The sequence below is a fragment of the Physeter macrocephalus genome, chromosome 6 (genome assembly GCF_002837175.3).
Source record: "Physeter macrocephalus isolate SW-GA chromosome 6, ASM283717v5, whole genome shotgun sequence".
Lineage (NCBI taxonomy): Eukaryota > Metazoa > Chordata > Mammalia > Artiodactyla > Physeteridae > Physeter > Physeter macrocephalus.
In genome coordinates, this window is record NC_041219.1 from 15,425,691 (window position 1) to 15,439,954 (window position 14,264).

A 14,264-nucleotide genomic window follows, 5' to 3' on the forward strand; every position below is an offset into this window, starting at 1 on the left:
GCCTAAAATACCCAGAAAAAATCTGAAGCTATTCTAGATCTCAGAGGAGACCAGTTGAAGCCAGAGGTCAAGTTTGGGGAGTTATTAGTATATGGAGTTTTAAAAAATAACAGTAATCATGTATGATGTGCCAGAGTCTGCTCTCTATACTTTCCATATATTAGCTCACAGCAATCTTAAGTAGTAGTAGGTTTATTATTAACTCTATTTAACTTATGAAGAAACCAAGGTGAAGATGTAAATGCCCAAGATGGCGGTAGAAACTGTGGGAATGGGTGAGCCCAGGAAGAGTGTTTGTAGTGAGTAGACAGGGCGATCTAGGAAGGGGTCTAGACAAATACTCAGAATGAAGCAGGAAGAGGAGACAGCAATGAACAGATGGAAAGGCACCAGAGTGTGGTGCTCTCAAAGTCAAGGGAGAGGGTTTTAAGACACAGGAGCCATGCATGGCATCATACGCCTCTGAGAGGTTGGAGAGGGTTTAGAATATCAGGGTGTTCCCTGGATTTGACAAGTAGGGGGCTCTTGATGATCACAGCAAGTATTCCATAAAAAGTGAAATGGTTGGAAACTGAGGAGATTCAACAGAGGAGACTAAAAAGGAAGTAATATCTTAGTTTTTATAGATATGGACCTTGAAGCAAACATGATAGGATATGAAAAATATTAAGTATTTTTATCTGACACTTTGACCTGTGTCCAAATTTAACGTCTGAATGTAGATGCTTACTTAGTATGTTTGCTGAATAAATGAGCAGAGAAAAATTGGAGTGAATGTTGTTACAAGTTAAATTATTTAGATTTCAGGTATCTCTAGATCAAAATGAAACACAATCTGTAGAAAAAATGAGTTTCTAATTAAGTTGAGCATGACAAATTATATAAATTATTTGACTAATGTTCAATATTAGTACACGATTTTTTGAGAAGCATTTATAACCTCATTTAATGGGCAGTGCCATGTATCATTACAGAAAGCTTTAGGAGCTTCCAGTTTCAAAGTCTTATTCAGTATGTAGAAAACATGATTGTAACCCAAAATGTAATATCAGAAATAGGTTTTTGCTAGGTCCACATACTCTGTTTCTTTTCCATCTTTATAAGATAGATTTATGTAGATTGGTACAGACAATATTTATCTTATCTAAAACTGTGTGTTTAAAAAATTATAAATTCAGAGGTGACATCTAATATTACGAAGCTTTGAAAATCTAAGGTCAGAGAGGAACTATAATGAATATTAACTTGCTACCTTTTGATTCTCCAAATAGTTTAGTCTAGCTTAGGGCCTTCAGAGAAATAAAACAACATAACTTATCCCAAGGCACAATGTATCTCTAGGTTTCACCACAGGACTTTTGTGAAAAGATGTGGATCAATTATACCTATTTTTGGAACTATGAATGTGATGCCCTTTCTGCATATGTGGCTTTATGTAACAAGTTTGACATTTGCATTCCATGGAGAACACCTGATTACTGCTGTAAGTAGTACACTTCAAACAATATTTTCCAACACTCAAATAACAGTCCAGTTTTTTTGCATTCACTTCTTTCTTTTCCTTTTCAGCACAAAATAATTTTTTTAACTTCATTTATTTATTTATTTTTGGCTGTGTTGGGACTTCGTTGCTGCGCGCGGGCTTTCTCTGCATTCCATGGAGAACACCTGATTACTGCTGTAAGTAGTACACTTCAAACAATATTTTCCAACACTCAAATAACAGTCCAGTTTTTTTGCATTCACTTCTTTCTTTTCCTTTTCAGCACAAAATAATTTTTTTAACTTCATTTATTTATTTATTTTTGGCTGTGTTGGGACTTCGTTTCTGCGCGCGGGCTTTCTCTAGTTGCGGCAAGCGGGGGCTACTCTTCGTGGAGGTGCGTGGGCTTCTCATTGCAGTGGCTTCTCTTGTTGTGGAGCAAGGGCTCTAGGCATGTGGGCTTCAGTAGTTGTGGTACGTGGGCTCAGTAGTTGTGGCTCGTGGGCTTAGTTGCTCCGCGGCATGTGGGATCTTCCCGGACCAGGGATCGGACCTGTGTCCCCTGCATTGGCAGGCGGATTCTTAACCACTGCACCATCAGGGAAGTCCACAAAATAATTTTGTAAGAATAAAACGAATGTAAATGTAACCTATAGTTTGGTCTCCCACTTAAGCAACTTCTGTTTTTATCCTGGTCTAAATTTAAAGCAAGGGTGGGGGTCAAGAAGGTGGAGTAGGAAGACCTTGAACCCACCTCGTCCAACAGACATACCAAAATTACAGTTACTTACAGGGTAACCATCTATGAGAATGACCTGAACACTAGCAGAAAAGATATTCCACAGCAAAAGTCATAAAGAAGGAACAACACCAAGATGGGTAGGAAGGGCAGAGATGTGGTATAGTCAGGACCCACACCCTTTGGTCAGTGACCTATAAACAGGAGGTATATCACAACTGTAGAAGTCCTTCCTAAGAAGTGAGGGGTCCAAGCCCACATTGTCCTCCCCAGCCTAAAAGTCCTGCACCAGGAAGATGAGTCCTCAGAACTTCTGGCTTTGGAAACCAGCAGGGCTTACGTTTGGGAGAACTGGAGGGCTATAGGAAACAGAGACTCTGCTCCTAAAGGGCACGCACAAATTCTCCCATGCTCCAAGTCCCAGGGCAGAGGAAGTAGTTTGAAAGGTCACTGCGTCAGAACCACTTGCTGATCTTGGAGAGCCCACTGGAGAGGCAGGAGGCAACTGAGACTCACCCTGGGGATGGACATGCTGGAAGCACCCATTTTGGGGGGCTTATTCTACTGCAATAACACTGGCGCTGGCAAAAGACTGTTTTGGGATCCTCCCACTAGCCTATTAGTTCCAGGGGCTTCTCTGCCCTCCAGTGGGTCAGCACCAGCTGCAAGCCCTCCAGGCTGTGCAGACAGCCATGCAGAAAGCCTACCCCACCCTCCAGGGGCCCCTAGTCACTGCGGCATTGCAGCCAACCAGGCCAGGGGCCAGCCCTGCCTACCAGTGCACCCACAGTAGTTGGCACTGCCACAACAGAAGCGTGCACACAGCCTACATAGGGGGCACTCCTAGAGCATGCAGCTCTGGTGACTAGAGAGGAGTGTGCCCTCATAACAAAAACCAGAGCAAGATACCAAAGAAAAGAAAATTACAGGCCAGTACCACTGAGGAACATAGATAACAAAAGTCCTCAACAAAACATTAGTAAACTGAATTCAGCAACACATTAAAAGGATCATATGTCATGATGAAGTACGATTTATCCCAGGGATGCCAATCATGGTTCAGTATCTGCCAATCAGTAAGTGTGATAAACCACATTACCAAATTGAAGAATAGAAATCATCTCAATAGGTGCAAAAAAAGTTTCTGACAAAATTCAGCATCCACTTATGATAAAAATCTCTCAATAAAGTGGGTACAGAGGGAGCATACCTCAATATAATAAAGACCACGTATGAGAAAACTACAGCCAACATCATACTCAATAGTGAAAAGCTAAAGGATTTCCTCTAAGATCAGGAAAAAAACAAGGACACCCACTCTCACCACTTTTATTCAGCATAGTGTCAGAAGTCCTAGGCACAGCAGTCAGACAAGAAAAAGAGATAAAGGTGTCCAAATTGGAAAGGAACAAGTAAAACTGTCACTGTTTGCAGATGACATAATACTATACATAGAAATCCTAAAGACACCACCAAAATCTATTAGAACTAATAAATGAATTCAGTGATGTTGCAGGGTACAAAATTAATATACATAAATCTGTTGTGTTTCTGTACACTAATAACAAACTACCAGAAAGAGAAATTAAGAAAACAATCCCATTTACAACTGTATCAAAAATAACAAAATACCTAGGAATAAATCTAACCAAAGAAGTAAAAGACTTGTACTTGGAAAACTGTAAGACATTGATAAGAGAAATTGAAGATGACAAAAACAAATGGAAACATGCCATGCTCATGGATTGGAAGAATTAATATTGTTAAAATTATCATTTATCCAAAATAATCTAGAGATTCAATGCTAACCCTATCAAAGTATCAAAGGAATTGTTTACAGAACTAGAACAAATAATTCTAAAATTTGTATGGAAACACAAAAGACCTCAAATAGCCAAAGTAATCTTGAGAAAGAAAAAGAAAGCTGGAGGTATTACCTTCCCTGCTTTCAAACTATACTACAAAGCTATAGTAATCAGAATAGTATGCTACTGGCACAAAAACAGACACATAGATCAACAGAGCAGAATAAAGAGCCCAGAAATAAAACCACACTTATATGGTCAATTAACCTATGACAGGAAGCAAGATGTATTTGGGGAAAGAAAGCCTCTTCAATAAATGGTGTTGGTAGAACTGGACAGCAGCATGCAAAAGAATCAAACTGGACTACTTTCTCAAACCGTATGCAAAAATAAACTCAAAACAACTAAAGACTTAAATGTAAGCCGTGAAACCATAAAATTAGACGAAGATATAGGCAGTATGCTTTTTTCACATCAGTCTTAGCGATATTTTTTTGAATATGTCTCCTCAGGCAAGGGAAATAAAAGCAAAAATAAACAAATGGGACTAAATGAAACTAAAAAGCTTTTGCACAGCAAAGGAAACTATCAACAAAATGGAAAAGCATCTTAGTGAATGGGAGAAGATGTTTGCAAAATATATGTCTGCTAAGGGGTTAAAATCCAAAATATCCAAAATACTCATATAACTCAACATCAAAAAACAAACAACCCAATTAAAAAACGTGTAGAGGATCTAAATAGACATTTTTCCAAAGAAGGCATACAGGTGACCAATAGACACATGAAAAGGTGCTCAATATCACTAACCATCAGAGGAATATAAATCAAAACCACAATGACATACCACCTCACATCTGTCAGAAAGGCTGTCATCAAAAAGACAAAAATAACAAGTGTTTGTGAGGGTGTGGAGAAAAGGCAACCCTCTTGCACTGTTTGTGGGTTTGTAAACTGGTACAGCCACTACTGAAAATAGTATGGAGTTTCCTCAAAAAACTAGAAATAGCTTATGGTCCAGAAATTTCACTTTTGAGTATTTACCTGAAGAAAACAGAAATACTAACTCAAAAAGAAATATGCACCCCTATGTTCATTGCAGCATTATTTACAATAGCCATGAAATGGAAACAACCTAAGTGCCCATCTATAGATGAATGGATAAAGAAGATGTGGTATATATACAATGGAAATACTACACAGCCATAAAAAAATGAAATATGGCCATTTGTGACAACATGGGTGGATCTAGAAGGAATTACACTAAGTGAAATATGTCAGACAAAGAAAGACAAATACTGTATGATCTCATATGTGGAATCTAAAAAACAAAACAAAAAACCAAAACAAAACAAAAATAGATTCATAGATAATAGAGAACAAATGGGTGGTTGCCAGTGGGGAGGGTGAAATAGGTGATAGGGATTAAGAGATACAAACCTCCAGTTATAAAGTAAATAAGCCTAGGCGATTTAATATACAGCATAAGGAATATGGTCAATAACATTGTAATAACTTTGTATGTGGACAGATGGTTGCTAGACTTATTGTGGTGATTATTTCATAATGTATGCAATTGTCAAATCACTATGTAGTACACCTGAAACTAATGTAATATTGTACGTCAACTATATTTCAATTTGAATAAATGAATGAATGGATTTAAAGTAGGCCTTGGATTTAAAGTAGGCCTCGGATTTAAAGTAGGCCTCAATTCTCCCAAAAGGAAACCTAGTCCACAAATGTTAGTTAGAAAAATAGATTGAAAAATTGAAGAAATCACAGAGGTTTGAAGGGGATTTTAATCTTATATCCTACAGCACACTTTGCGGGTCCTCATTCAACCTGCCTCTCTTTCCCATGCTTGTCCTTACACATTGTATGTGGAGAGGTTAGAGATTTTTCTTCCCCCTTTTCCTTCTTCCTAACATAATATCTACATCCTAGAAACCAATCTTTCTGGCTTTCTTTGATTAATATCTAGGTTCAATATTTTTCCAGATACATGTTTGTATTTCCTTTTTCTTTTATATTTATCCTTTGCCCATTTTTATACATAGGGCTCAAGCTTTCTCATCAAGTTATAACTTTTCATACAAATTTTTTATTAAACTTTTCAACAATCTTGGGCACATTTTACAGAAAATATTGTTAATTTAATTATAGTCATTCAATGGTAAAAGGTTTTCAAAATGAATGTTACTAAAATGCTCAAAATAAAAGGTTTTCATCCCCCCCCAAAAGAATAAAATGCACAGATAAAGAATAATATATCATAGACACCAGTTACATGACTCCACTTCAGAAATAAAGCAGCTCCTGGTGTACCCTCTCCTGTCCCTTTCCTCTCCCTACTCCTCCAGAGGTACTCACTATTCAAGAGTGGGGTTACTTGATTCACTGGGAACATAGAACATCTTCAGTTTTACTATTACAATCGTTCTCTACTGAGATGTTACCAATTTATACCTCCACCAGCTGCATGTTCATTTTTTAACAGTATGACTTTTTAAGATCACTGAAAATCAACAAGAATTTTCTGAAACATCATTTAGAAACTGCTCAGCAATGGTAGTTTCTTTTGACAGTGAAGGATTAAGCCTAAATACGTGGGATTTTTCTTTTCTATATGACTTGGTTGAGTTGCATATTTAAAACATGTTTCTGTGCTTATTCTGTGTGGACTGTTGTATCTCCTCCTACTGCACAGAGCAGTAACTTCATAATAGTTGACTCTATATTTATGCCACCCAAATTTGGGCTGCGTTTCGGTCGTATTTATTTGGTATAAATCAGACGAATTTTTCCTGCTATAACATAATACTAGCTGGACACCTGGAAGATGCTCAAAAATACTCATTGTTTTGTTTCTAATTTATAGTTAAGTAATACATGAAAAATGGACTTTGAGGAGACTGAAAATGTGCAAAATTTATTTTCAGAAAGAAAACTAACATTTCTTCCTTTTACTAGAATTCAAGTAGGTCACTTTTATCATTAGCAAATTCCACAAATCCTCTATTATTTATAGCTTTGAGTTGCCCAGAGGGGAAGGAATATCAACCCTGCGTGCGACCTCGTGAAGCAAGAACATGTCTGAACAGATGGTTCTATGGACACTCTTCATATCTGAATTTAAGAGAAGACTGTGTGTGCAAAAATGGAACCATTCTTCACAGGCCAGAGTCAACTCAGTGCATTCCAGAGAAAGAATGTGGTAAGCAGAGAAGTACAAAATGACATCTTAGGGACCCAGCAAATAAATAATACTTTTTCAGAACTTGGAGAGATGTGCTGAAAAAGATTGATTAAAGGTCACCTAAGTGTTGGAAAGGAAGAGAGTATGTAGTTTGATTTTAATATGATTTCAGTTGAAGTTACCAGAATTAGGGGCTTCGGTGGTGATATGTTTTAATCTCTCTCTACTTATGCCTATAATAACTGGAAAAGAATATGGCAGATTAAGAATGAAGAGAATAGTGTGTGGACTGAATTGAAAGTTCAATTATTTCATGTATTAATGATTCAGCTTTACCTCTATGAGCCTGAGGTTATGCATCTGCAAAATGGGGAAAATAATAGGACTTATCCCCACAAGGTTAGTGTGGGGATACATAAAATAATAGAAAGTGTTTTGTAACAGTGCCTAGAGAAAAATAAACACTCAAGGAATTTCAGAAAGTGTTGTTATCTGGGGGAAAACATTGAGTATTTCTACTTTCATTTTCAAACCGTTTTATCCTGACACATTGTCTCTGTCGTGGTTGTGGATAAAAAAGGGCCCAACTGAGAAAACTGCAGTACAGTACTTTATCTATCATAGGCTCATTGTTATGGTCAATAGTAATGCTAGTAATTCAAGGGAAAGGCAAGTAGAAGTGAAATGCATATATTGTTTCAGAAAAAAGTTTGTGTTTGCCACTGAAGAAAGTATTTGTGGAAGAATTTGAGAATATACATGGTTATATTTGTTTTTAGGGACCTGTGAGATTGGTTTGGTAGTAAATAAAGTAAAAGAAATTCACTGGAGGCTGGGAATATGGTAGTCACTTCATTTATCTTTATTATTCCTTAAAAGAAGTACTAGAGGGCCATATTTATCACTATGTAAAACATTCATAATAAAAGTAATAGAGTCACTAAATAATATTTTGCTTGACTACCTACTTTCTATATTTAGATTTTAAAGCTGAAATGTTTTGAATTTTGATATGACAAACATGTTAATGTGAGGTAGAGACTACCTTGTTTTCTAATACCACTCAGTTTTAATAGTTGATATTTTAAAACCAATTAAAATTTATGTTACTAAGTTTGTTCAAGCTAAATAAATTGTATTAACAAGACTTAAAATGAATAAAAAATAATTAACAAATCATCTTATTTATAGAAGAGGACATGCAAATTTACAGATAGTTGTAGAAGGGAAAAATATTTTCTGTGGACTATAAAAATTTCATTAAAGAAAAATGTAAGCTAGTAGCTGATGAACAAAAAGAAGAAGTTGAGAAAGGGTAGATAATGTGACATGTTACCTGTGTCACTGGGCCAAGTCACAGTCTGAAATCAAAACATCACAGCTTGGTTTATTTTCGTGCCCAGGTTCTAAGTGATATAACATTGACCATCTTTTTAAGCGTGCACTGATAGTGAAGACCAGCCTCGAACTGCTGGGGAGATTTGGAATGGGGGCATTGATGAATGTGCCCTGTACAAATGTTTGGAGAATGGAAGTATTATTCCCATAGAACCTGATTGTGATGAAGAGCCCTCACCAATTTGTGAACGAGAAGCTGAAGTCGTCCTGGGCTTCTTTGATAAGTGGACCTGCTGTGCAAAGGAAGTTTGCAGTATGTATGCAGTCTGAAGCCTTACAATCTGTTAATGCCACTAAATATGTTGATATTCTTTGTGAAAAAGCAGGGCAGGCATGATGCTTGGTGTTAAAAAAAATGTATGGGGTTAAAGTAACAATGAAAGTATTGCCATAAATGTCACCTACACTTTCTCAAAGCAAGTTTTACCTCATTATAGTTTTGTTGATTTTGCAAATAGACATGCAAAACTCTGGCTATTATCAAATAATAATATTCAGAAATATGTGAAGATAAAAGATCTGGGAATCTTTGACTTATGACAATCAGGGGTCAAAGACAACAATAGGTAACCTTAACTCTGCTGCCTTTTCACATATGACCATTCTGTGAGCTGAATGGTTTAATTGTAGTGTAAAAACATGCATAGTGAGAATCAATTCCCTGCTTTGAGTTAGAAACACAGGATTTTAGTTGTGTTCACAGATTTTTTAATACTTCTGTTTATTTCCAGGCTGTGACATGACTTTGTGTGAAACTGCCATTCCAACATGTACAAATAGTGAAAAATTGATCGTTGGCCATAGCCCTCTTTCTTGCTGTCCACAGTACCAATGTGGTGAGTAATTAATTAGGAAAAGTAAGAATGAAGTTCACTGTTCAGAGTAGTGGATTAAATTCTCATTTTTGTGTCTACAAGGAAATTTATTATAAAAGATTGTTTGCAGAGCTGTCTTGCTAAAGGTAGCTTTTTAAAAACCTGTAATTTCTTTATAAATATGTATATATATGAACTTTAAATCTATTTATTATATATATATAATTAACTCATTCTAAAGACCTTAATTTCAGTGGAAATATGTATTTTGAATGTATATACTTGTATTTTAAATGTAAATAATTTGCCATTTCCTATATATTTCTGCTAAGATTTTACAGCAGGATATATATATATATATACACACATACATACAGATGATTAATCATATATATGATTAAGAGAATGTTATATATATTTTTAAAATGTCTATTTACATATATTTTATATGTAAAAGTATTTATTTTATATATAAATAACCTGCTATTTCCTATATATTTCCACTAAGATTAAGATTATTTTAATGAGCTAATTATCACTAAATTCAAAGAGAACTGAGCCACACTATTTCATTTATTTATTGTCTCACTCTATACACATTTACAAATATCTCTGGAATGTTTCTACAGAATGTGACCCATTCAAATGCCCCAAAATTGCAGTGCCAGAATGCAGAGAAGACCAGTTCATGATTCAGGTTCAACAGGAAGAGACTTGCTGCTTTCCTCCTGCCTGTGGTAAGCATTCTGTGAGGTCATTTCCTGGAAGAAGAGGGAGGATCTAGGGAAAATCTCTCATTTCATGTGAATTTCATGGGACTCAATGGTAACCAATATTCTGCTGATATACTCTTAAAATTCAACTGAACAAGAATAGCAGAAAATGGGCTTCCCTGGTGGCGCAGTGGTTGGGAGTCCGCCTGCCGATGCAGGGGACATGGGTTCGTGCCCCGGTCCGGGAAGATCCCACATGCCGCGGAGCGGCTGGGCCCGTGAGCCATGGCCGCTGAGCCTGCGCGTCCGGAGCCTGTGCTCCGCAACGGGAGCGGCCACAACAGTGAGAGGCCCGCGTACCGCAAAAAAAAAAAAAAAGAATAGCAGAAAAGAAAGTACAGCATTTTAAATGATTCTTGATAACTATTTCAATTAGTACTACTTTTCCCTATCGACAAAGACTATGTATATCATTGAAAACATGATCAAGATAATATAATCAATTAAAAAAAATAAGGCTAGCACCTAGTTCTTTTTAGAGAAAAATTTAGCCCTGGCTTTCCTGAATAACCAACTAAATAAACGACTGTGCTAAGCAGCCTACCTCTTTAAAACTTCATCTCCTGTATATCCTGTGTAAGCAGATGATCTCAAAAGGAGAAATAAATGAAAGGTGTCTGGGAAATGACTGAATTTGAGCTAAATATTCTGACGAACTAGACTTTGAAAAATAAAGAATTCTCTTTTCCATTTCGTTAAGGAATTATCATATCAAAGGCTGTTGATTAATGTAGGTTTCAGATAAACCTATGTAGATCAAAGTACTTCTTTTTGTATCATTTAAGGTTCTTTGACTGCAGTGGCAACAACTGATTGATTCTGGCTAGCTTAAGCACAAGCAATTATTGGGAGAATTGGGGAATCAAGATTTTGTAGAATGAAGATGAAGCATTCAGCCAAGCCCTGGGAAGGAGGGAAACCAGCTTCTCTAGGTGGCAGTCACTAATGATTGAGTCAGCAACATCTGTTTCTTGTCTTGATGTGCCTCTATTTATGGCTCAAATGCTATAGAAAGACATTCTCTTTCGTCTAAAGTGGGTTTTTCCTACACATGGGCCTGGTAAGAGTGAGGCATCTTTATTAAGAGTCACTCCAAGGCTGCGTAGGTGGGGCATTTCCTCAAGTTCATTAAGAGAGTTGTTACCAAAGTTGGAAGAGGGATGCTAAGAGCTCAGAAGAACAGGTGCCTCTACTACATTGTTCATTCATAGCAGTGATCAAGAGTAGTGAATTAAGAAAACTTAAATAAGTAAATCAATGGTATTTTGATCCTAGTAAGAACAAATTACTCCTGAAATCTTATATTTCTGGTAAGATGGTTCTTCTGTATCACTGTGCCTGGGAAAGTATAAAGCAATACACTCAGATAGTATTGTTGTTTTTATGACCAAATAAGGAGATCCATTTATTAAATCCTTATTTTCCTTGCTTCCTATTTTGTTTTACATAATGTATTTTGATTTTGATTTTATATGTGTACAGTAATCTGAACTGATAACTAGTTTGTTTTTAGCTCAGCTGTGACTTTGCCTTTGTGTTTCACCTTTAGTTTGCAAATCCTGCACTGAACCTATTCCACTATGTACTGACGGAGAATTTCTCACCGTGGATCTTAATACTACACACCTCTGTTGTCCTCAGTATTACTGTGGTAAGTGTATTTTAACCAATTAAAAATATCTAGATATGTTCAATATTTAAGAAGGCCAGTGCATGTTAATTGTACTATTATATGAGACCTGAGTTCTAGCATATTAAATACATGTAATGTTTTCATACATCTAAGAGTGCTTCTTGGACAGTATTGTTACCTCCCCAAAATAGATTAGCTATGACTTTTCTCATCATCCTAGACTTTCTAGATATACACGTGATTCCATACCCTCTTCACCTCCTTTCTCTTCTTGCCCTCCTGCCATTTCTCAGGGCTCTTAACCTGATGAGTGTGTCCTAGTTCTACTGCTATTGTTGTATCTGCTTGTGAGTCATTCGTTCTGTCCTTACCAACACACTGCAATTGGGTGGTGGGAGAGGCAGCTCTGGGAAGATCCAAGTCCATGTATCACATCAGTAATGGCAGTGAACTAAATGGTAGCTAGTGAAAACTAGCAACTACATGAAGTTAATCTTTACTCATGTTATTTTTCTATTTAGTGTGTGAGCCAAATCTCTGTCCTACGCCACTACTCACCTGTGCACAAGATATGAAACTTGTGAAAGAAAATGTATCTGGTCAATGTTGTCCAACATGGCACTGTGGTAACTAACTTTCATTTTTTAAAGTTTTATTAGAATGTATTAATATATTTGATCAATATAAATATGTTGTTTTTTGCCTTTTAGAATGTAGCTGTGAAAATCTTATTGTGCCAACTTGTGAAGTGGTAAGAACACATTTTTATTGAATTTTAATATAATTTAAATCAGTTTATTCTTCCTTTATTGCTTTCATTTCTGATTTCTTTTCAGAGTTAATGGAATTATTCTCTTTAAGTTGTACTGAAGTAGGTTAAATCTTCTTTGATATTAGGGAGCAGTCAACATTTTAAATTATACTTGAGACAGAAAAGTACAATCAATATGTTATTTATTTTTCCACTGGCGACTGAATCTACCAGTCATATCTACTTAAGTTCACTGGTCTTAAAATAAGCACAGTATTGAAAATATATTACCTCAATAATGAAAGGTTTCCCAGTGATTCTTTAAGAAAGTGCACTAACAATGCATCTGTTTCAGAGGAGGAGGGGGTATAAACATGTAACTAACTGTATGTACCTTGTTAGGGGTTATGTATGAACATGCAAACCTTACAGAAATTCCAAAAATTTAAATTTTAGAAATAATAATTATAACTCTGGTATCACTTATTTAACCATTAGATGGAGGTTATGGTGCTTTACAAGTCTTTTTTTTTTTTTTCTTTAAATATTTACCTCCATGGTATGCCTCTAAAACTTGAGAAAGATAATATATTCCTGGCCTTATTTATCAAAGAAGACATGTTTTCTTTCACAATGATTTTCTTTTTCTTTTCCTTCTCAAACAATGTGTGTCATTAGAAACTCATTCAGACTTTTCAGGCCAAGGCTATATCCTGGGGAATAAATGAGGCACTTTTTAAAGTAACAGAACCCTTCTTAGGATGTCACTGTTTCATTTAAAAAGCAGGGTGCAAAGTTTCAGTTATGCGGGATGAATAAGTGCTGGGAGAACTGTTGTACAGCATAGTGACTATAGTTAACAGCACTGTATTGTAGACTTGAAAATTTGCCAAGAGGGTAGAGTCCACGCTGTGTTCTTACCACAATATAATAATAATAATAAATAAAAGAGTGGGAGGAAACTTTTGGAGTTAATGGATAGGTCTATGGCATGGTGATATTTCATGATGTATACTTATCTCCAAATTTGTCAAGTTATATACATCAATTATGTACAGCTTTTTGTATGTCAAATAAATTAATTAAATTGTATTTTTAAAAAGTATTAATCTAACATTTACTCTAATGATGAGTTACCATCTGTGATTTGCATAGAATGTTTAAGCTTTACAAGTAACTTTCATAAAAATTCTCTTGGATTATTTTGTGTATACACTATATACATACACCTACAGAAAAGGGTGGAATTATGATATTGTATTTTTCTCAAGTTCTTCAATTTACATAAGAAGTTTTGTATATTATTTCATTGAATCTTCACAAAGTAGATATATTTAGCTCATTTTATAAGTAAGAAAACTGAGGTCTAGAGAGAGTAAATGATAGACTGACATCTTCAGGAATTAGACCAAGGGTTGTGTCTAAACGCCCATGCAAGGCAATTTATTTTTAACATTCCTTGTTCTACAAAAGTATTGACCTGACCCATTGTTCCTGAAATTGCTAAATATTTGTTTCAGTGTCTAAGATGATATATTAAAAAAAAATCACATTAGTTTATTTGCAGAGACAACAAATGCCTTTCAACCTAAAGAGTCTGTTAGGTCTTTGTAGTATTTCTATTTTTAATAACAGCTTTATTGAAATATAATTCACACACCATACAAT

At 35.8% G+C, this 14,264-nt stretch overlaps 1 protein-coding gene across 2 annotated transcripts in view; it reads left to right on the forward strand.

The window, feature by feature from the left end:
- The window catches only part of OTOGL (otogelin like), a 151,909-nt gene that overhangs the window by 123,310 nt on the left and 14,335 nt on the right, over positions 1 to 14,264 (forward strand). For both annotated transcript variants that reach the window (XM_024123011.2, XM_028490315.2), the window contains 8 exons: positions 1,342 to 1,483; positions 7,059 to 7,244; positions 8,665 to 8,877; positions 9,356 to 9,460; positions 10,069 to 10,176; positions 11,762 to 11,863; positions 12,367 to 12,471; positions 12,556 to 12,596. In XM_024123011.2, the coding sequence (XP_023978779.2) occupies positions 1,342 to 1,483; positions 7,059 to 7,244; positions 8,665 to 8,877; positions 9,356 to 9,460; positions 10,069 to 10,176; positions 11,762 to 11,863; positions 12,367 to 12,471; positions 12,556 to 12,596 (1,002 nt within the window). The remainder of the gene's footprint in view (positions 1 to 1,341; positions 1,484 to 7,058; positions 7,245 to 8,664; positions 8,878 to 9,355; positions 9,461 to 10,068; positions 10,177 to 11,761; positions 11,864 to 12,366; positions 12,472 to 12,555; positions 12,597 to 14,264) is intronic.